The sequence below is a fragment of the Nicotiana sylvestris genome, chromosome 1 (assembly GCF_000393655.2).
Source record: "Nicotiana sylvestris chromosome 1, ASM39365v2, whole genome shotgun sequence".
NCBI classification, from domain to species: Eukaryota; Viridiplantae; Streptophyta; class Magnoliopsida; order Solanales; family Solanaceae; genus Nicotiana; species Nicotiana sylvestris.
In genome coordinates, this window is record NC_091057.1 from 127,452,220 (window position 1) to 127,473,837 (window position 21,618).

Here is a 21,618-nt window from a genome sequence, read left to right on the forward strand (position 1 = left end):
GTGTCTGGTAAAAAAGAGACAAGGATGTCATAACCAACTCAAAAAGGAGTGAAACCTTCACAAGTCAAAGTTGGGCCAAATAAGCGCTGACAGCGGATAATCAACCGTGGACGCGGAGGGTCCACCACTGAGGCTGTCTTGATCTCACGGTCTGTGGTGGCAAGGTTTAGAGAGCTATAATGTTGGTATTAGCTAGTCACCGCTGACCGCAGTGATTTTATGCGGCAACGGTAGCTTTACCGCGGTGGCAGTGCGTTTACCGCTCTCAACGATAGTTAGAATCAGAGACATAGAAGTTGAGCTGAAAGTTGAAGAGCGCGGTCCGCACTTGATTTTATGTGGCAACGGTAGTCTCACCACTGCAGCGGTCCATTTTCCGCTATCAACGGTACCTCCGTAGGGGCATTTTTTAAGAAAATTTAGCTGTGTATCAATATTTCTTTTTCAGATTTTTAGGTAATCTTTTGTTCAGCTGAGCACGTGAACCGTTGTTTTTACTTTTTTGAGTAATCTTAGAGCTTGTTTAACAATTAATCTTAGATTATTATCTTGTAATTACTTTTTATGGGTTATATTTTATCTCAATTTATGATTTCTTCTTTGATAAGGAGTAGCTAAACCTATTAGCTAGGGTTGTGGTTCAACCCTAGTGTGGGTATTTAATGGGTCTTCTATTTTAGGGCTTTAATGTTTATGGGTGATTGATATTTGACCTGATTTATGCTTTAAATATTGAATTGGTTGTTGCAAATATTTATTTGTGCCTTTTTGACTTATTCTCTTCTTGATAAAGAGAGACCAAGTCTAGGAAATTTAGGCCAGCAAGGAATTGGGGTGCATTCAAGAGATTGATAGCCCCAATTAAAGAGTTAAACCTAGAGATAGTAATAACCGACTTGAGCCAATTTTGCTCGCTTTGTTTGAACACCCAATTGAGCTTGAAAAAGTCAATTAGGGCAAAGTCACTCAAACTACCGAGAGGTATAGAGTGAGTAGTTACGTGCAATAGCTATATCTTGATCCCAATTATAACAATTTTGCCATAATTTTTAAATCCCATTAGATACTCACCTAGGTGTAGGTAACTTCCCTAATGCTTTTTTATCCATTAACAAAACACTCATAAAAACATCATACTTAGTTTATTTTCCTGCATTTGTAGTATTAAAAGTAGAATAGTGAACAAACAAAGAATGATTAGAAGCGTAATTCAGAGCAATTCCGCACACCTAGATTAGGTAGATACTCAACTCCAATATTGTCTCCATGTGGATTCAATCTCGACCTTTTTGGTTAAAAGCTGCATCAACCGCTCTTGCCACTCTATAATGGTGTAGGGTTATAATAGATCACTTTTTGGCGCTGTTGCCGGGGAATTAAACAGTTTTCGGCTATCTATTTGACTAGTTATGTGTTTTGTTTTTCTTTCCTTCTATTTTACTAATTTGTGTGAGTTAATCAATACAGGTATAAAATGGAAGCTAACAATGATCCTCTTGGAAATGTTCTCCTAAGGGAGGAGGTTGATGATAATGGTGAAGATAAGGTGCCTCTTGTACCTCAAGCTCAAAGGAGAGGCCGCCATACCAATGAAAATATTCCAGACCCTCCCCCACCTCCTTCGCGAGTTGCTCCTCCGGTGCTTCAAAATGAAGGGTACGCAAGTGCAATTGTCCCACCTAGGATCTGATACGCTCAAATTACACTTTAATTAAGTAGTGTAGGGCGGTCAGTGTCATATATAATAACCCAACAAGGTTGGGGTCGAATCCCACAGGGAATATGGTGTGAAAAGCTTACTTTAGTAGTGTGGAACTTGAGTTAAATCGTAATTCTATTTCGTTAATATGACAAGAGAATGGTATGATTGTGAATTTAAGAGATAACTAATCGCAATGTTGAGAATGTAAATGATTTGATTAAGGAAACCAAGGTTGCATCACCATCAATGGAATGTAATGCTATCAGTGTTAATATGATATATTTCTAATGGAAGGTCCTTTGATATGCAAATGATCTCTAAATGACTACCCAATATTTTCCAATAGTTGAGTAGTATTTTTCTTTTTTGATTTTTCCAAATATAAAAGAGTTGCAATTTAAGAACAACCAATTTATGCAAAGTAAAACCCACTTATTCCTAAGTGATTCTATTAAACAAGATTTAAAGTCTTGAGTTCTTGATATTCAATTCTACCAAACCCTAATCCACTTTTCCAAGTAAAGAAAGAGTAAAATAGAATAAATTAATGTTTGCAACCACCATCCATAAACAAAGAACACGAATTGAATAAATATCAACCAACCACTATATATATATTCAATGTTAAACACCCATTAACATTACACCCATCTAGGGTTCACAACCTTAGTTTCCTTAATCAAATCATTTACATTCTCAACATTACGATTAGTTATCTCTTAAATTCACAATCATATCATTCCCTTGTTACGTTAACGAAATAGAATTGCGATTTAAGTCAAGTTCCACACTACTAAAGTAAGCTTTTCACACCATATTCCATGGGGATTCGATCCCAACCTTGTTGGGTTATTATATTTCACACTGACTGCCTTACACTACTTAATTAAATTGTAATTTGAGCGTATCAAATTATGGTGCCGTTGCTGAGGAATACATTTTTGAAATTACTAATTAGTGTGTGCTTTACTTTGTGTCTTATTCTATTCTATCACACTTTGCTTGTTTTGCTTGGTGTTGGTAGGAAGACATGGCCGAATATGAGGAAGAAATGGAAGAAAATCCTTTTGTGGACATAGATGAGTACATTGCGGATGCAAATACTATTGTACCTCCAGTTGTTGGTGCTACAACTTTCAGGGTGGAATATGGTTTAATCCTAATGCTAAAAGCGGATGGGTTTTTCAGTAATTCCACTAATGATAATCCGACAAAACATCTTAGAACCTTTTTAGGTGTGTGTGCTATGCACAAGAAGAACAACGCCTCAGATGATGCCCTAAGGTTGAGGGTGTTCAAGTACTCACTAGCAAGGGACGCAAGGAAATGGCTTCAAAATGTGCCACAAAATTCCATTCATTCTTGGTTTGAACCTGTCTAAGCATTCTTAGCTAAATGGTTCCCGCAAAGCAAGAAATCTGAGATCCGGGATAAAATTTTCTTTTTCAAGCAACTACCGGTTGAACACCTATATAAGGCATGAGAGCGATTCAAGTTATATTTGGTGAGGTTGCCTAATCATGGTTTTTCGGAGTCTATCTTGTTGGAGAAATTCTACTTGGGTTTAGATGCTATGAACCAATCTATCGCTAAGAACGCAACTGGTTGATCTTTTATAGATAAGACATTTGCACAGATCACTCAAATCCTTGACAAAATGGCAAAACATAACCCAGCTTGGCACTCAGAGAACACCACATGTGGAATTGCATATGGTACTCCCTCCTTGACCAACATGATTAAGGAGAACCAAGAAAGAGATAAAGTAATTGCAGGGCTTGCCACCATTGTCAATGTGTTGACAAAAATGTTCACTGAAAGCCAAACGAAGAAGGTAAATGTGGTGGAAGATGTTCAACCATCATCAACTGAAGATTATTAGGAAGCCAACTATGTCAACAACTCTCAAGGAGGCTATCAAAGGCAACAATACCAAGGTCAAGAACAACAAAATCAATGGAGGCCTAACCCGCAAGGGCAAGGCAACCAGCAGTGGCCAAATGACCAAGGTAGCTCAAATCAAGGAAATTGGAATAACAACAACAACAACAACAACAACTTCTGAAATCAGAGTTCAAACCATATGTTACACCAAAGTGTTAATATTCAAATCAAGGCTCCTCAAGTGATTCCAAGTTTGAAAGCATGCTTGAACGGATATTGCAAAACCAAAAGAGGTACGACACTTCTATGAGGAATATGACCGAGCATGTTGGTTCTCATATAGCATCCATTCAAAAATTGGAGATGCAAATGAGAGATTTTTCTAGGGAACAAAATACGAAGCAAAAAGGGACACTTCCAAGTGACATAATTCCAAACCTAAAGGGTAGTGGGAGTGGTCCAACTTCTAATTGCATAGCAATTACTACTCGGAGTGGGAAGGTATTTCAAAGAGAGAATGAACAAGTGGTTGAAGTGGAAGAGTCCGAACAAGAGGTTGAGGCACAAGTTGAGGAGTCAATTGTTGTTGAATCTAAAAAGGTTCCGGAAGAGTTGAAAGTTCAAGAAGTGAACCGGGAAGAGGTAAAGGAAAAGTTAAAAGATACACCGAAAACTCTACCACCTATTCCTAGACCACCTCCTCTTTTTCCTTAAAGACTTGCTAGGAAGGTTGATGATAGCAAACTCGAAAAGTTTTATGACATTCTCAAGTAGTTATCGGTAAATATTCCACTTGTGGAAGCATTTCAAGATATGTCGGGTTTTGCTAAGTATTTGAAAGACTTGATTACCAAGAAGAGAAACACCAAGAATGAAGTGGTGAATGTAACTCACCGGGTTAGTTCTATCATTGCGACAACCACCGTTCAAAAGAAAGAAGACCCAGGAGCTTTCACCATTCCATGCACTATTGGGGAACATGATTTTTCAAGAGCTCTTTGTGAAAATGGGGCTAGCATCAACTTAATGCCTCTTGTTATTTACAAGCAAGCGGGGTTAGGTATGCCATGGACTAAAAGTATGAGGTTGCAAATAGCCGATCATTCTATAAAGAGACCGGTGGGAATTGTCGATGACGTGCTTGTGAAAGTGGGAGAGAACCATCTACCCGTCGACTTCGTAATCTTTGATTGTGCTATTGACAAAGATATCCCTATCATCTTGGGTAGTCCATTCCTTGCTACAGGAAGAGCACTAATGGATTCGGAACGGAATGAGATCAAATTCTGTATTAATGATGAAGAGGTTACATTCCAAGCGAGAAAGGGTATGAAATTACCACATGAATATGAAAGCATCTTGGTGATTGATGTTGTTGATGAAGTGGAAGATGCAGTTGAAATGAAGATGGAAGAACAATTCCTCGGTGAAGCATTGACGACTATATTGGTAAACTTCGAAGGTGAAGATAGGGAGGGGTATATGGAATCAATGAATGCATTGGAAGGGCTTGGGTCCTACACTTATGCGCCAAAGAGGCTCTCTCTCGACTTCGAGAATAAAGCCACTCCTCCCGCAAAGCCTTCAATTATTGAGCCACTACAACTAGAGCTCAAACCACTTCCACCACACTTGAGGTATAAATTTCTTGCTCAAATGATACTCTACCGGTAATCGTTTCTTCTTTGTTGAATGATGTGCAGGTAGAACAATTGTTGAATTCCTTGAAGGAGCATAGGCAAGCTATTGGGTGGACAATTGCGGACATCCGAGGGATTCCCGCCGGAATTTGTGAACACAAGATCCAATTGGAGAATGAGAGTAAACCATGTGTGGAGCATTAATAAAGTTTGAACCCTTCCATGTGGGATGTGGTAAAGAAGGAGATCATTAAGCGGTTGGATGTCGAGGCAGTCTACCCTATTGCCGATAGTACTTGGTTGAGTCAGGTACAATGTGTGCGGAAAAAGGGAGGCATGACCGTGATTGAAAATGATAAAAATGAGGTCATCCCAACAAGAATGGTTACCGGATGGAGGGTGTGTATGGATTATCCAAAGCTAAATAGTGCTACATGCAAGGACCATTTCCCTATGCCTTTTATTGATCAAATGCTTGATAGGCATGCGGGAAGGTCATTCTACTACTTCTTGGATGGATACTCCGGCTACAACCAAATCAATATTGCATTGGAAGATCAGGAAAAAACAACATTCACTTGTCCATATGGGACGTTTGTATTTATCCAAATGACATTTGGGATATTCAATGCTCCGGCTACTTTCCAAAGGTGTATGATGTTAATATTCTCTGATATGGTGGAGGATTTCTTAGAGGTATTCATGGACAATTTCTCGGTCGTAGGTGATTCTTTTGAGCATTGTCTATACAACCTTAGACAAATGCTTAAGAGATGTGAAGAAACGAACCTTGTGATAAATTGGGAGAAATAACACTTCATGGTGGACAAGGGCATTGTTTTGGGCCACAAAATTTCCAAAGAAGGCATAAAGGTTGACCAGGCAAAGATCGAGATCATTTCCAAGATTCCTCCTCCTACTTCAGGTAAAGGTGTCCGAAGTTTTTTGGGGCATGCCGGCTTCTATAGGCATTTCATCAAGGACTTTTCTAAAATTGCAAATCCCATGTGCAAACTCCTTGAGAAAGATGCAAAATTTGTATTTGACGAGAAGTGCCTCAAAGCCTTTGAGGAATTCAAATAAAAGCTTCACCACGACACCTATTATCGTCACACCCGATTGGTCTCTTCCATTCGAACTCATATGTTATGCCAGTGGTGTATTTATTGGGGCAGTGCTTGGCCAACGTCATCACAAGGTTCTTCACCCTCTCTATTATGCAAGCAAGACACTCAATTGCACTCAAATGAATTATACGGTGATTGAGCAAGAACTTCTTTCCATTGTCTATGCCTTTGAGAAATTTCGGGCTTATTTGTTGGGATCCAAGGTGATAGTGTACACAAACCATGCTTCTCTTCGCTATCTTATGGAAAATAAGGATGCAAAACCTAGGTTGATTCAATGGGTCCTGTTGTTGCAAAAGTTTGACTTTGAAGTCAAAGATCGAAAAGGGACGAAAATCAAGTGGCAGATCACCTATCAAGGCTTAAAGATGCAGGGAGACAAAAGGAAGATCTTGAAATCAACGATGCTTTCCCAGATGAACACATAATGGCATTATCTAACACTTTTGCTCCTTGGTATGCCAACATCGCTAACTTCTTGGTTAGTGACCATGTTCCCGAAGGCTTGGAAGCTTATCAAAAGAAAACATTTTTGCGGGAGTGTAGGCATTACTATTGGGAAGAACCCTTCTTGTTCTGTAATTATGCCGACAACATCATCCGGCGATGTGTTCTAGAAGATGAGGTAATGCCAATTCTTAAGGCATGCCGTGATTCGTCGGTTGGGGGTCATCATGGAAGGAATCAGACTGCAACAAAAGTGTTTGAATGTGGCTATTATTGACCAAAAATCTACCAAGATGCAAACCAAATGGTCAAGGCATGTGACCAATGTCAAATATAAAGGTCAATATCTAAGAGACATGAGTTGCCAATGAACTTTGTACTTGAGGTTGAGATCATTGATGTATGGGGAATAGACTTTATGGGCCCCTTCGTGAGCTCGCATGGCATGACCTACATCTTGGTGGCTGTGGACTCTGTCTCTAAATGTGTTGAAGCAATCACCTTACCGAACAATAAAGCAAGGCTGTTACTGCATTTTTGAGGAAAAACATCTTCATACGGTTTGGTACGCCAAGGGCCATCCTGAGAGACGGTGGTCCTCATTTCTGTAACAAAGCTTTCGCTAGGCTTCTTGAAAAATATGGTGTAAAGCCCAAGGTGGCCACACCTTATTATCCTCAGTCGAGTGGTCAAGTTGAAGTTTCTAATAGAGAAATCAAGAATATCCTAGCGAAAACTGTTAATGCAAACAGGACCGACTGGTCAAAGAAGCTAGATGATGCATTGTGGTCCTATCACACAACATTCAAGACCCCCATTAGCACTTCACCATACATGTTGGTTTTTGGAAAGGCTTGTCACTTGCTAGTAGAACTTGAGCACAAAGCTATGTGGGCTTTAAAGAAGATAAATCTTGGTTGGGCTGAGGCTGCTAACCTAAGGATGACACAACTCCATTTGATGGAAGAATTCCATCTCTATGCCTATGAGAGTGCGTCCATGTACAAAGAGAGGATGAAGTTTGTCCATGACAAGAAGATCTTGAAGCGAGAGTTCAATTCTGGTGACTTGGTCTTACTCTTCAATTCAAGACTTAAGTTATTTTCGAGTAAACTCAAATCCAAATGGTCTAGACCGTTCAAAGTTGTCAGTGTGTCTTCTTATGGTGCTATTGAACAGGAGTCGGAGGATGAGACTCGAACTTTCAAGGTGAATGGACAATGCGTCAAGCATTACCTTGGTACTGCAAGAGAAAGGCATTTTTGATAGAACAATTTGCTCTAAGGGATAGTCCTCCAGCAGCTGCCACCAAGGAATAATCCAAAATGAGTAAACTGCGTCGTGCCGCGACGTTAAATCAAGCGCTTCTTGGGAGGAAACCCATGTGTGGTAACACTATTTTGTATTTTCTTAATATTATTTATGTATATTAGATTGAGCAAGTTGACATGTGTGCTAGAGTGCAGGTAAAATATCATGAACAGGGTCTTAATGCTGAAGAAACTGAAATAAAAAAGGGCCAAATTAAGTGATAGCTATGCAGTCGCATATGCGGTCGCATAATAACTATGCAAACCGCATAGTCATTGCAGACCCAAGAAGAGTGTTTGGTTAATTTCATTGTCAACTTTGTAGTCTTTTCTCATTTATGCGGACCACATGTCAAGTGTGCGATCACATCTTGCATCGCACATTGCACATAAGCGACCCAGTCATCAGCCCACCACATAACACCTATGTGATCGCATAGGATGTTATGCGATGAACTAACATACCACATACTTGCCAGGTATAAAAGTACCCAACTCTCTGCACACACCCACATTTGAACAAAATAAAAAAACAAGTAAAAAAAGAGAGAAAAAAAAGGGGAAGCAAAGCATAACGATCAATTCTGCTAAGGATGAAAGATCGGATTCAAACCCATTCACCAGCTTCCTCATTTCCATTGTAGAATAGTCAAGCTTCAGTTATAACTTCTGGTTCCCTGTTTTTTTTCTTCACTCTAATTTTTCTTTCTCTGTTCTTCACTCTCATTTGTCTTTAATTACACTGCCATGAACTCTTTGTGCTTGTGACTGGCCAAATTGGGTCATCATTATGAATTGATTCTGGGTTAAAGAGGTGAATGGTATGATAGTAGAAAGCAGACTTTTGATTTTATTTGGTAAGGAGTGAATCGAGGGCTTGTTGTGTGTCTTTGGCCACGAACCAAAGAAGGGGATGTCTGATTACCCCTCTCTCTCCATCTTGTTAAACTAATCGCAGTGGGTTTTGGTTTTTGAATAAATGGAAATGAATTGGGGGATGGTATAAATTTTCCTGAGGAAGATGACTTCTGCGGGACGCATAATCGCTTTGCGGTCCACATAATCATCACATAGTACCCCTCAATCTCGCTCTAAGATAGACATGTTATGCGAGTGCTTCTGCAATCGCATACCTGTTATGCGGTCCGCGTAGGTGCCGCATACTAAGGTAGTCCTTCAAGATTTCCAATGTATATTCAGCGGCCTCTTTGCAATGGCATAATCACTTATGCGATGATTTTGTGATCGCATAGCTATTAATACTTTTTTGCTTCTGCACATATGCGATGGTTCTACGGTTCACATACTTCATATGCGACCGCATAACCCATCGCGTAACATTTTTTTTAAATTATTTTTCATTTTGTTTTTTCTTCTTTTATATTGGATGTCTTTTCCTAAGCTCTTTAACTAACTCCTATAATGTTTCATTAACAAGCATGACACCAAAGAGGTTTAATCCAACACAAACATCACTCGGTAGTCGACAGAAACGGCTGCTAATCCTAGCCAACAAGCACAACAAGCAAAAAGGTAGCCATCTCAGGCACTCCGTATTACTACTGAGCACTCCTCCCTGTCTGAAGAGGAGGAGTCACAAAGTGACCTCAGACCTCATGTTAATCTACAGGCTGAGGCACGTAGGAACTAGGGGAGGTCCTTAACCTCCGGTTTGGGGTCAAGGGCTCCATAGATTTATACAAAGTAGGGCTTTCAAAGAGGAACATTCTAGAGGAGAAGCAATTGAGCTTAAATGGGCTATTGGAGCACTACCCTTACATACTTGAAAATATCAAACAGAGGAAGTGGGAGTTATTTACTAAGGTCCCGGATAAATACAATTAGACAATTTGTGAGGGAGTTTTATACTTCATATGGTGCCTCGAGGAGTGCTTCACAGAAGCTCAACCGGATCTTTTCCAAGTATGTCCAAGTATGAGGGGTTGAAGTTGGTTGTGGTCGTGAAACGATAAATGAACAGTATTTTGAGGATTGGTGGCCAGGAACAGCTTAATATGATGCCAAGGTAGCCAATAAGCACAATGAGCATGCATGGGTTTCCACAGTAATAGAAAAGGGGACACTGTCCTGGATTGACCCAAAACACAAAATTTTCAAGGAGGATCTCACAAGGGAGGGTCAGTACTAGCTTAGCTTTGTTACATCCCGTCTGATGCCATCCAAAAATGAAGCCGACATAAACATTGACAAAGAACTTCTCATTATGTGCATTATGACAGTGATAAAGATTGATGTGGGGGAGATAATTTTCTAAGAGATAGGAATTAGAGCCAATCGGAAACAGACATCACCGCCTTTCCCCTACCCGATCACTGCTATTTTCCAAGCTGCAAAAGTGTCTCCTCTGCCTAGGCATAAAAAAATGGAGAATGCTATAAAAAAACATCGGCATCATACGAATCAGTGATGCAGTAGCAAAGGAAACTGTAGCTCAGGCTAAGACTCCCATTCATCCTCTAGTAGATATAGCATTATCAGAGGGTCCACCATTGCCAGACACCTCTCAAGCCCCAGCTCCTCCACAGCTACTCCACCACCCTCTACTGCACAGCCCCAGGTTCCTTTACCAGCTCTGTCCAAGATGGGTCTACTTGCTTAGCATGCCAATGCTATGGTAGACCGGCTTATCAAGGAACTTCCCAACCTCATACGGACGGCACTGTCCCCTATCCAATCCTCCGTTGCTATTTGTCAGCAACAACATCTGACTTATGAGGACCGCCTCAAGAGAATTGAAGCACGTCTTGAGAAGGTTTAGCGGGGTGAAGTTGGAGGTATACCACAGCTCCGGAAAGATGTGAGTGACCTCAAGGCTGAGCTGTGATACGCTAAAATTACACTTTAATTAAATAGTGTAAGGCAGTCGGCGTCAAATATAATAAACCAACAAGGATGGGGTCGAATCCCGCAGGGAATAGGCGTGGAAAGGTTATGCGAGTAGTGTGTTACTTGACTTAAGTCATAATTAAATTCGTGTAATTGTAACAAGAGTATGATGTAATTGTGATTTGGATAAATAACTAATTGTAATGTTGATAATGTAAATAGTTTGATTAAGGAAACCAAGGTTGTGTCCCCTTCAATGAAGTTTAATGCTATCGGTGTTAATATGATATATTTCTAATGGAAGGTTCTTTAGATATGCAAACAATTTCTAAATGACTACCCAATATTTTTCAATAGTTGGGTAGTATTTTCTCTTTATGATTTTTCCAAATATAAAAGAGTTGCAATTAAGAACAATCAATAGATGCCAAATAAAACCCACTTATTCCTTAGCGATTCTATTAAATAAGGTTTAAAGCCTTGAGTCTTTGATATCTACTTCTACCAAATTCTAACTCACTTTTCCAAGTAACGAAAGAATTTAATGGAACTTGTTAATGTTTGCAACCACCAACAATAAATGAAGAATGAGAAATAAATATATATGAACCAACCATTATACATATATTCAATGTTAAACACCCATTAACATAACACTCATTCAGGGTCCACAATCTTAGTATTTAAAGTTAGCTACACATACTAAAATACAAAAGGATGAGAATATTTAATGCCATAAAGCTTACAAAGTGCAAGATTCTTCCTTCAAAAGCTTCCAAAAGAGAGGAATATTAAAGATTTGGAATATTGCTCAAAAACCAAAACATATGCCCCACAAAACCTCAATAAATCTATTTATAGTGGGCCAAAACTCGGGACCAAAATCGGAGAAAAATACCCTTCCAGGTCAATTATGCGACCGCATATCTGTCGCATAACAGCCATGTGGTCCGCATTTTCTTCATGGCCATCACATCTTCAAACCCTAGTTTCTAGGCCTTCTTCACTTTCAAGTTTTTCAGTCCGCATTGTAGATATGCGATCGCATTTCTCATCGCATTTTCCACCATCAACAGTTCTCTCAACGAGTTTGCGGTCCATTATGCGGACCGCAAACCTGTTATGCGATCTCATACTGGACCGCATTTCTTGCACTGGACTTTGTCCAAAAAATTGTTGGGGTTTGCAATTCCTTTGAGTATTATGCGGTCCGCATGTTGGATTTGCGATCCTCATTTCCACATTCGCAATCGCATTTTGCTCTTTTCTTGTCCTTTTGTGGCTTTTTAATTTCATTTCCATGCTCTTAGGTCCTTAAACCTCATACACTGCAAAAACACTAAAATTACATAAGTATAAAAGATTATTGCATTTAAAACAAGTTAAAATCTAAGCAATTTGTATTAAACGTGCCTAAATTCTCTGGCACATCAACACCCCCAACTTAAACTCTTGCTTCTCAAGCACTAAAATGACACTATCCTATTCTAGACTCCATCTAAATGATATGAAACAATACTTACCGCGGACAGTGTTAGTTGTCAGTACTACAAGCATGCACTTTCGTTTATTTAACCTTCATGAACCATCATTATTTACAAGGAAAATAATCAACTTGTGAAACTTTGAGCCTCGACCAATTTGACAAAATGTTACCCTCAGCTGAGTGCACTTGCATTTGACTTAAAAACACAACTTCTATTCAACCACACAATTCATGTGCCCTCACTAGAAAGGAAGTCCCAAATTCACAATATTTACAATTACAACAAAAGGGACGAATTCACAAATACACTTACTCCCAAAAAGAGATTCAAGTGTTACAACATACCATACCATAGGCTTGCCCTTATTTTAATTTATCGCTTTATTCCAAGAATGTTTGGTTTGAGATCCCATAAGGACTTTTTAAGATTGTAATGTAGGTTTAGGGAAGGGCCGGATAAGCATTTGGGTACTAGTGACTACACCCTCCTTGAACATTACTCACATTTTTCTTTCTTGTTGCTCTTTGCTTCTTTTCAAACCAAATAACCCTCCTTAGCTCCTAATTTCCCACATTGAAACGCCTTCCATATCTCTCTAATTTTCATCAAGACTCCATATTTATATATATACATACATCTCTCTCTCTTTTATCTTCTTATTTTTCTTTTTTTTTTTACTTTGATTTTGGAGCTTGAATAGTTTCCTATCTCGAGGTATACTTTCCCACACTTACAGTACAACCTTGCCAATTTCCGGCTTGACACCACACCCCCAACTTAGGCTTTTAGCCTCATTCTCAATGTTCAAGGAGGGACATGTTCAAAAGAGGTATTATTTTACAAAAGGGGAAAGGTTTGTAGCGAGGTGGCCAAAGAAAAGGTTAAAGGCTCAAATGGGGTAACTAGTGATAATATTTATACACTGGGTAGCTTGAAAGGATAACTAGTTTTCCAAAATCACAAAGAATTCCTAAGGTCATTTCTCCAACCAAATGTAATTATCATTAGCATCGAAAGACCAAACGAGCAAGTTCTATACGAAGGCTCTCACACATGGCACATGAACTGTTTGGCTCAACATAGTTTTAGCCCTCGAGTCAACACTTGGAAACTTGTAGCTTCCATAATATTTACATGTATAGCTCTAGGTAAGCATAGAGTCAAAGAGCGAGCCTCAAGTTCACACAGTTGATATCATTTTTTATATTAATGAAAGGGTATGGGCTATTTACAGGCACACATACTTGAAACTAGACAATTACACCAAACCGGTCAAAATGATTCATTCTACTACCCTGGTTCTACTATTACACCCTTGGAAAAGAACCCAGCGAAAAAAACAATGAAAATTCATTGCTAATTATTAAAGATGAACATACAACTATCTACTTGTTTTGGTTTTTTTATATACAAAGATAATCTATGTACTAAAACCACAGAACACAAATATATACAGAATCACAACACAAATATATATAGAAGTTCGCTTATATAACACAAAAACATGTACAACAGTTGGATTCACAAAATTTCTTACAAGGCTATCCACCCCCAACTAAAAAGCATGCATTGTCCCCAATGCATAAGAATGTAAAACAGAGTTTAGGGGCTCCCTGAGGCGCACTAAGCGCTATTGGAGTCAAAAGCTGGTTGAATGATGGTGGGGTCACCCTCTGATATTGTAGCTGGGACCGATGAGATCTCGGTCTGAGGAGTGACCTCCACTAATGAAGGAGCGATCTCTGGCTGGCCCAACACTGGAGCTGGGGCCTGTGAGCTGCTAGCCTTGCCCGCTGATGGCTGAGTGGTCGATGGATCTGCTAGGGTAACCATCTCTGCTAGCGAATATGCTATTGCCTTTTGAATTGTTGCTTGTTCTTCATCCTCAACTGTAGGGACATCAATCTGATTACCCTTCTCCTGAGGGCCTTCATCCTCCTCGGACCATGAATCCTCCTCAGTCTCTCCCTCATCTGCCTCCCCATCTCCAGACTCTGTAGAGTGTCCGGAAACCTCCTCAGAAGGAATTTCAACACGTGTAGGGGGAGCTGGAGCCTTGGAAGCCCCGAAAGTCTGAGGTGCAGTATCGGTCATCAGTGTGTAGAAGTCAAGATCCAATCCAACTATTATTGTGTCTGCTCCCTACTCACCTTCCTTTGGCAGGAAGGATGATAGATCGAACTCCAGAGCTTGCATTTTGTGTACTTCAGTCTTCATGGTGGCAACATCCTCCTGGAGCTTTGGCAACTCACTAACCTCACCCCGCTCTATCCTCTCAACCCGCACCTCAAGCTGCGTCAGGCGATCCTCATAAGATGTTTGTTGCTTTTGGAGGGCCGTCACTGAGAACTGAATAGGCGTCAATGCCTGCTTGATAAGGGTGGGGAGGTTCTTCAGAAGCTGGTCTACCTTAGCATTGACATGTTGAGCTAAGAGACCAAGCCTTGAAACTGCTGGCAGTGTGGCAGAAGGCTGAGCAATGGTTGACTCAGAGGTGGGCTATGGAGTGGAAGTGGATGCAACTGTAGCCTGAGGAGACATAGGAGTCTGGGAATCTGAGGGATCTACATTAGCAGGAATCTGAATCTGAACCTCTGGAGGAGCATTATCTACTACATTACTAATGCGCGTGATATCATTATCCTTTAGCGCCTTCCCTGTCTTATCAGTGCGTGGCATGGTAGGGACTTTCACAGCCTTACAGAGAGTTGTGATCAAGCATGGGAATGGAAGTGACGTGGCTGTTTGATTTGCTCAGATCCCTATCTCGCGGAAGATAACATCACCCACATCAATTTTGATTCCCACCATAATTCATGCAATGAGAAGATCTTTCCCAATGCTTATGTCAGTCTCATTTCTGGACGGTATCAATCGAGAGGTGACAAAGCTAAGCCAGAATCTGCCCTCTCGTGTGAGATCCTCCTTGAATATTTTGTGCAAAGGGTTAATCCAAGCAGGGGTTCCCTTGGGTATTACTGACGCTATCTAACTACGCTCATTATCCCAGTTTGCCCATTTGGTGGCATACTCAGCTATGCCCGGGCTCCAGTCAGGGAAGTAGAATTCATTGATGGTCTCACTGCTGCAGAACACTTGCTTCCCCCTAACCAATATAGTGTCACGAAAAATCCTGTTGCACTTGTGGTGAGCAGTCCTAGAGGCTCCATATAAGGCATAAAACTCATGGACAAGTGATTCATTGTAGTCATCCAGCAAGTCAGTGAAGCACTCCCATTTTTTTGCTTTGATGTTCTCCTATATGTGGGGGTACTGCTCCTATAGCCCATTCAGACTGAGTTGCTTTTCAACCAGGATTTTATGTTTTGTTAGCCCTTCTCTGTATAGCTCCCTGGACCCTTTCACCTCAAACCTGAGCTTGAAATCATCTCCTCGTTTCCTTCTTGCCTCAGCTTGTAGGTCAACTGAGGGAAAAGTCTCATCCTTATCAGACTGGAAGGGAAGTGTAACACTAGGGTCCGGCCGTGAACGTTTAGTTTGTTCTGCTTGAAGACTGGTGGAGGCCCTTTTCTTGGAAGAAGATGTATGTTTCTTGGGAGCCATATCTGCACAGAAATGAATTGTGAGAAACATAGTAGGCACCAATTGAACAGAAAAAAGATATATACAAAAAAGTTCAAGTATGCAACAGGTTATGCGGTCGCATAACCACTATGCGGACCGCAAACATTTCACAAACTTTTTGCTTCTTGAGATGATCTAGGTATGCGATGGGTTATGCGATAGCATATCCATTACGCGGTTTGCATAACCATCACATACTTAAATGGTTGGAAAACATAAAAACATTATGCGATCGCAAAGTCCACCACAAAGATGGATTTGCGATCGCAAAATGGCCGCAAACAACATGCTTCACAACCTTTGAAACCGTCTTAGTATATGGTGACTTTGCGGTCTGCATATCATTTATGCGATCACGAAGTCGCCGCATTTGGTCATCTTCTTCAGCCACCCAGGGTTCATTTTTGCGGCAACAATATGGACCGCAAATTGATTATGCGGTCCCGCAGAAGTCGTTGTTCTCAACTTTTGACCTCAACCCTAAACAATGGCGGACCTAGTTTCACTACTAAACACCCCAAACCTAATTACTATCCAAAAATGGAGAAAATTATGAACAGACACCCAACTACAAAGAGTAAAAACAAAAATGATAGGAAACTAAAAATAGAAGAAATAAAACAAATTTAAACTAGAGTTTGCAAGGATGAAATCGGGAAAAGAAAAACATAGCAGTGACGGATTAATGAGCACACTTGGGAGATGATTTCACAGGTTGTCTTACGTTTTTGAGTCACTAGCCATTTTGCCTTCTCCTTTCTTTTTTTTTTTCGTTTCGTTTAGTTTTCTTTCTGATAAAAGAACAAAATTTATTTTCTTTTGTTTTGAAAGTGTTTGAATGCTCAAGAGATGAGAGGGTACTTACCCGGGAGATTTGCGATGGGTATGTCACCACATAACATGTTATGCGATGGCATAAGTTTTATGCGGTGGATTAAATTTTGATTTTCTTGAGGGCCAAAATGCGGTACACTATGCGATCGCATAATGGAAATACGGTCTGCATACTGCACCTCCTTGCCGAATTATTACCACCAATTTTTTCCCAACACACTGTCTGGGTTTGTGACCACAATACGGTCCGCATAGTTGAAATGTGACCGCATATGTGTAGCAAACTTCCCATAGTGACTTTTCTTCCCTTTCACATGCAATTTTGCCCAGTGTTATGATCTTTTGAATCCTCTGCACTCTAACACACACTTTAAATTTCTCAATTAAATCTATCTAACAAAAATTAAAATTTTAAAGGACAAAAAGGGTGTTACCACACATGGGTTACCTCCCATGAAGTGCTTGATTTACTGTCGCGATACGACAAAGTTGGCATTTCTTTGGGTTCACTCATTGGTCGGGAATGAACAATCTTTGAGAGCCAACTGCTCCACCAAGTGATTTTCACCATCTGTGCCCAAGTAGTGCTTGACTCGCTAGCCATTTACTTTGAAGGTTCGGAGCCCATCCTCCGATTCTAGTTCCACAACTCCAAAAGGAGAAATATTGACCACCTTAAACGGATCGGACCATTTCGATTTGAGCTTGCCCGAAAACAAATTGAGCCTTGAGTTGAATAGCAAAACCAAGTCACCTGACTTGATCTCCCTTTTCAAGATCTTTTTGTCGTGGACGAACTTCATCCTTTCTTTATACACAGCTGCACTTTCATATGCATGGAAACGGAATTCCTCCATTTCATTGAGTTGTGTTAACCTCAAATTTGCAGCTTCAGCCTAGTCCAAGTTCAACATCTTTAGAGCCCACATGGCTTTGTGCTCTAGTTCTACAGGTAGATGACAAGCTTTTCCGAAGACTAACCGATAAGGAGAAGTGCCAATAGGAGTTTTGTACGTCGTGCGGTACGCCCACAATGCGTCATCTAGCTTCCTTGACCAATCGGTCCTGTTTGCATTAACAGTCTTTGCTAGAATGCTCTTTATCTCCTGGTTGGAAACTTCAACTTGGACACTTGATTGGGGAAGATAAGGTTTAGCCACATTATGCTTGACACCATATTTCTCTAGTAGCCCCGTGAAAGCCTTGTTACAGAAATGAGGCCCACCATAACTAAGAATGGCTCTAGGAGTGCCAAACCGAGTGAATATGTTTTTCTTTAAGAATGTGGTCACACTCCTTGCATCGTTGTTTGGTAAGGCAATTGCTTTAACCCATTTGGACACATAGTCCACAACCACCAAGATATATTTCATCCTACAAGAGCTTACAAAGGGACCCATAAAATCAATTCCCCACATGTCGAAAACTTGTATCTCCATCACAAAGTGCATTGGTATTTCATGCCTCTTGGAGCTTGATCATTGCCTTTGGCATTGGTCACAAGCCTTGACCATTTGATTGGCATCATGATAAATTGATGGCCAATAATAACAACATTCAAGTACCTTATCCGCCGTTCTATTCCCCCATGGCGACCCTCAACCGGTGAGTCGTGGCATGGCTTTAGAATTGACATAATCTCTTCTTCTGGAACACACCTTCTGATGATGTTGTCAGCACAAACACGGAACAAGAATGGTTCTTCCCAATAGTATTGCCAACAATCTCTCAAAAATTTCTTCTTTTGATAGGATTCCAGTCCATCCGGAATAAGGTCACTAACCAAGTAGTTAGCAATATCGGCATACCAAGGAGCAAAAGTTATAGATAATGCTAATATGTGTTCATCCGGGAAAGCATCGTTGAGTTCAAGATCTCCTTTTGGTCTCCCTGCCTCTTCAAGCCTTGATAAATTATCTGCCACTTGATTTTCCGTCCCTTTTCTATCTTTGACTTCGAAGTCAAACTCTTGCAACAACAAGACCCACCGAATCAACCTAGGCATTACATCCTTATTTGCCATAAGATAGCGAAGAGCAGCATGATATGTGTACACTATCACCTTGGATCCCAACAAGTAAGCACAAAATTTCTCAAAGGCATAGACAATGGCAAAAAGTTCCTGCTCAGTCACCGTATAATTCATTTGCGCTCCATTGAGTGTCTTGCTTTCATAATAGACCGAATGAAGAACCTTGTTGTGACGTTGGCCAAGCTATGCTCCAATAGCTACACCACTGGCATCACACATGAGTTCGAATGGAAGAGACCAATCTGATGTGACAATAATGGGTGTTGTGGTGAACTTTTGTTTCAATTCCTCAAAGGCTTTGAGGCATTTCTCGTCAATAACAATTTTTGCATCTTTCTCAAGGAGTTTGCACATAGGATTTGCAATCTTGGAAAAATACTTGATGAAACGCCTATAAAATTTGGCATACCCTAAGAAACTTCGTACAACTTTAACTGAAGTAGGTGGAGGAGGATTAGAAATGATCTCGATCTTCACCCGGTCAACCTCTATGCCATGTTTTGAAATTTTATGCCCCAATACAATGCCTTCATCCACTATGAAATGACATTTCCCCCAGTTGAGCACAAGGTTGGTCTCCTCACATCTCTTAAGCACTTGTCTAAGATTGTTGAGACAATGCTCAAAAGAGTTACCTACCATCGAAAATTCATCCATGGAAACCTCTAGAAAATCCTCCACCATGTCGGAGAAGATGGACACAATTCATCTTTGAAAGGTTGTCAGAGCGTTGCACAAACCAAAACGGCATCCGGCTAAAGGCAAAAGTTTTATAAGGGCAAGTGAATGTTATCTTTTCTTGGTCCTCCAATGCTATATTAATTTGGTTTTAACCAGAATATCCATCAAGAAAGCAATAGAATGACCTTCCTGCTAGTCGATCAAGCATTTGATCAATAAAAGGCATAGGGACATGGTCTTTGTACGCGACACTATTGAGTTTCCGATAATCCATACACATTCTCCATCTGGTCACCGTTCTTGTTGGGATGAGCTCGTGCTTATCATTTTCAATCACGGTCATGCCTCCCTTTTTCAGCACACATTGCATCGGGCTCACCCAAAAACTATCAGAAATGGGGTAGACTACCCCGACATCCAACCACATGATGATTTCTTTTTTTACCACCTCTTACATGGACGGGTTCAGCCTTCTTTGGTTCTCCACACTTGGTTTAGTCTCATTCTCCAATTGGATCTTGTGTTCGCAAATTCCGATGGGAATCCCTCAGATGTCCACAATTGTCCATCCAATAGCTTGCCTATACACCTTGAAGACATCCAAAAATTGTTCTACCTACACATCATTCAACAAAGAAGAAATGATTACCTGTAAAGTATCATTTGAGCCAAAAAATTTATACCTCAAGTGTAGTGGAAGTGTTTTGAGCTCTAGTTGCGGTGGCTCAATAATAGAAGGTTTTGCAAGAGGAGTGGCTCTATTCTCCAAGTCGAGAGAGAGATTTGCCGGATCATAAGTTTAGGACCCAATCCCCTCCAATGCATTTACCGATTCCATATACCCTTCCATATATTTACCATCAAAGTTCACCAAAATAGCCATCAATGCCTCACCGAGGCATTTTTCTTCCATATTTATTTCAACATCATCTTCCACTTCATCAACAACATCAATCACCAATATGCTTTCATATTCATGTGGTAGTTTCATACCCTTTCTTGCTTGGAATGTGACCTCGTCATCATTCACATGGAATTTGATCTTATTCCGTTCTGAATCCATTAGTGCTCTTCTTGTGGCTAGGAATGGTCTCCCCAAAATGATAGGGATCTTTTTGTCAACCGCACAATCAAGGATTACAAAATCGGCAGGTAAATGAAACTTTCCCACTTTAACAAGCACATCATAAATAATTCCCACCGGACTCTTTATGGAATGATCGACCATTTGCAATCTCGTACTTGTGGGCCTTGGCATACCTAACCCTACTTTCTTGTAAATGGCAAGAGTAATTAAGTTAATGCTAGCCCCATTATCACAAAGGGCTCTTGCAAAATCATGTGCCCCAATAGTATAAGGAATAGTGAAAGCTCTCGGTTCTTCTTTCTTTTGAACGGTGGATATTGCAATGATGGAACTAACACGGTGAGTCACATTCACCACTTCATTCTTGGTGGTTCTCTTCTTGGTAATCAAGTCTTTCAAGTATTTAGCAAAACCCGGCATCTCTTGAAATGCTTCTACAAATGGGATATTTACCATTAATTGCTTGAAAATGTCATAGAACTTTTTGAGTTTGCTATCATCAAACTTTCTAGAAAATCTTTTAGGGAATGGATGAGGAGGTCTAGTAATAGGTGGTAGAGTTTTTGGTGTCTCTTTTACCTTTTCCTTTACCCCTTTCCGATTTTCTTCTTGCACTTTCAACTCTTCCGGAACCTTTTCAACTTCAACAACACTTGGCTCTTCAACCTCAATTTCATGTTCAGACTCTTCAACTTCAACCATTTGTTCACTCCCTCCTTCTAGTACCTTCCCACTCAAAGTAGTAATTGCCATGACATGAGAAATTGGACCACTCTCACTACCCTTTGGATTCACAATTGTGTCACTTGGGATGTGTCCCTTTTTGCTTCGGATTTTGTTCCCTAGAGAGGTCTCTCATTTACATCTCCAATTTTTTAATGGATGCGGTATGAGAGCAAAAAATCTCGGTCATATTCCTCATAGAAGTGTTAGGCTTCTCTTGATTTTGCAATAC

The 21,618-nt window shown here is 40.3% G+C and overlaps 4 protein-coding genes across 4 annotated transcripts; 2 read left to right on the forward strand and 2 right to left on the reverse strand.

The window, feature by feature from the left end:
* The first annotated feature begins 4,399 nt into the window (after positions 1-4,399).
* On the forward strand, positions 4,400-5,430 carry LOC138874483 (uncharacterized). Its single transcript, XM_070152942.1, has 2 exons — positions 4,400-5,035; positions 5,290-5,430. The coding sequence occupies exons 1-2, from the start codon at positions 4,400-4,402 to the stop codon at positions 5,428-5,430; spliced, it is 777 nt and encodes a 258-aa protein (XP_070009043.1).
* Positions 5,431-6,045: 615 nt separating this feature from the next.
* Positions 6,046-8,066, forward strand: LOC138874488 (uncharacterized). The gene is made up of 3 exons (XM_070152949.1): positions 6,046-6,278; positions 6,666-7,055; positions 7,319-8,066. The coding sequence occupies exons 1-3, from the start codon at positions 6,046-6,048 to the stop codon at positions 8,064-8,066; spliced, it is 1,371 nt and encodes a 456-aa protein (XP_070009050.1).
* Positions 8,067-17,759: 9,693 nt separating this feature from the next.
* LOC138874489 (uncharacterized) lies at positions 17,760-19,009 on the reverse strand. The gene is made up of 2 exons (XM_070152952.1): positions 18,429-19,009; positions 17,760-18,105 (listed from the first exon to the last, which is right to left on the reverse strand). Exons 1-2 carry the CDS (start codon positions 19,007-19,009, stop codon positions 17,760-17,762), a joined length of 927 nt encoding a protein of 308 aa, XP_070009053.1.
* A 1,114-nt stretch (positions 19,010-20,123) lies between these two features.
* Positions 20,124-21,416, reverse strand: LOC138874490 (uncharacterized). Its single transcript, XM_070152959.1, has 2 exons — positions 20,406-21,416; positions 20,124-20,192 (listed from the first exon to the last, which is right to left on the reverse strand). The coding sequence occupies exons 1-2, from the start codon at positions 21,414-21,416 to the stop codon at positions 20,124-20,126; spliced, it is 1,080 nt and encodes a 359-aa protein (XP_070009060.1).
* Between the last annotated feature and the right edge of the window lie 202 nt (positions 21,417-21,618).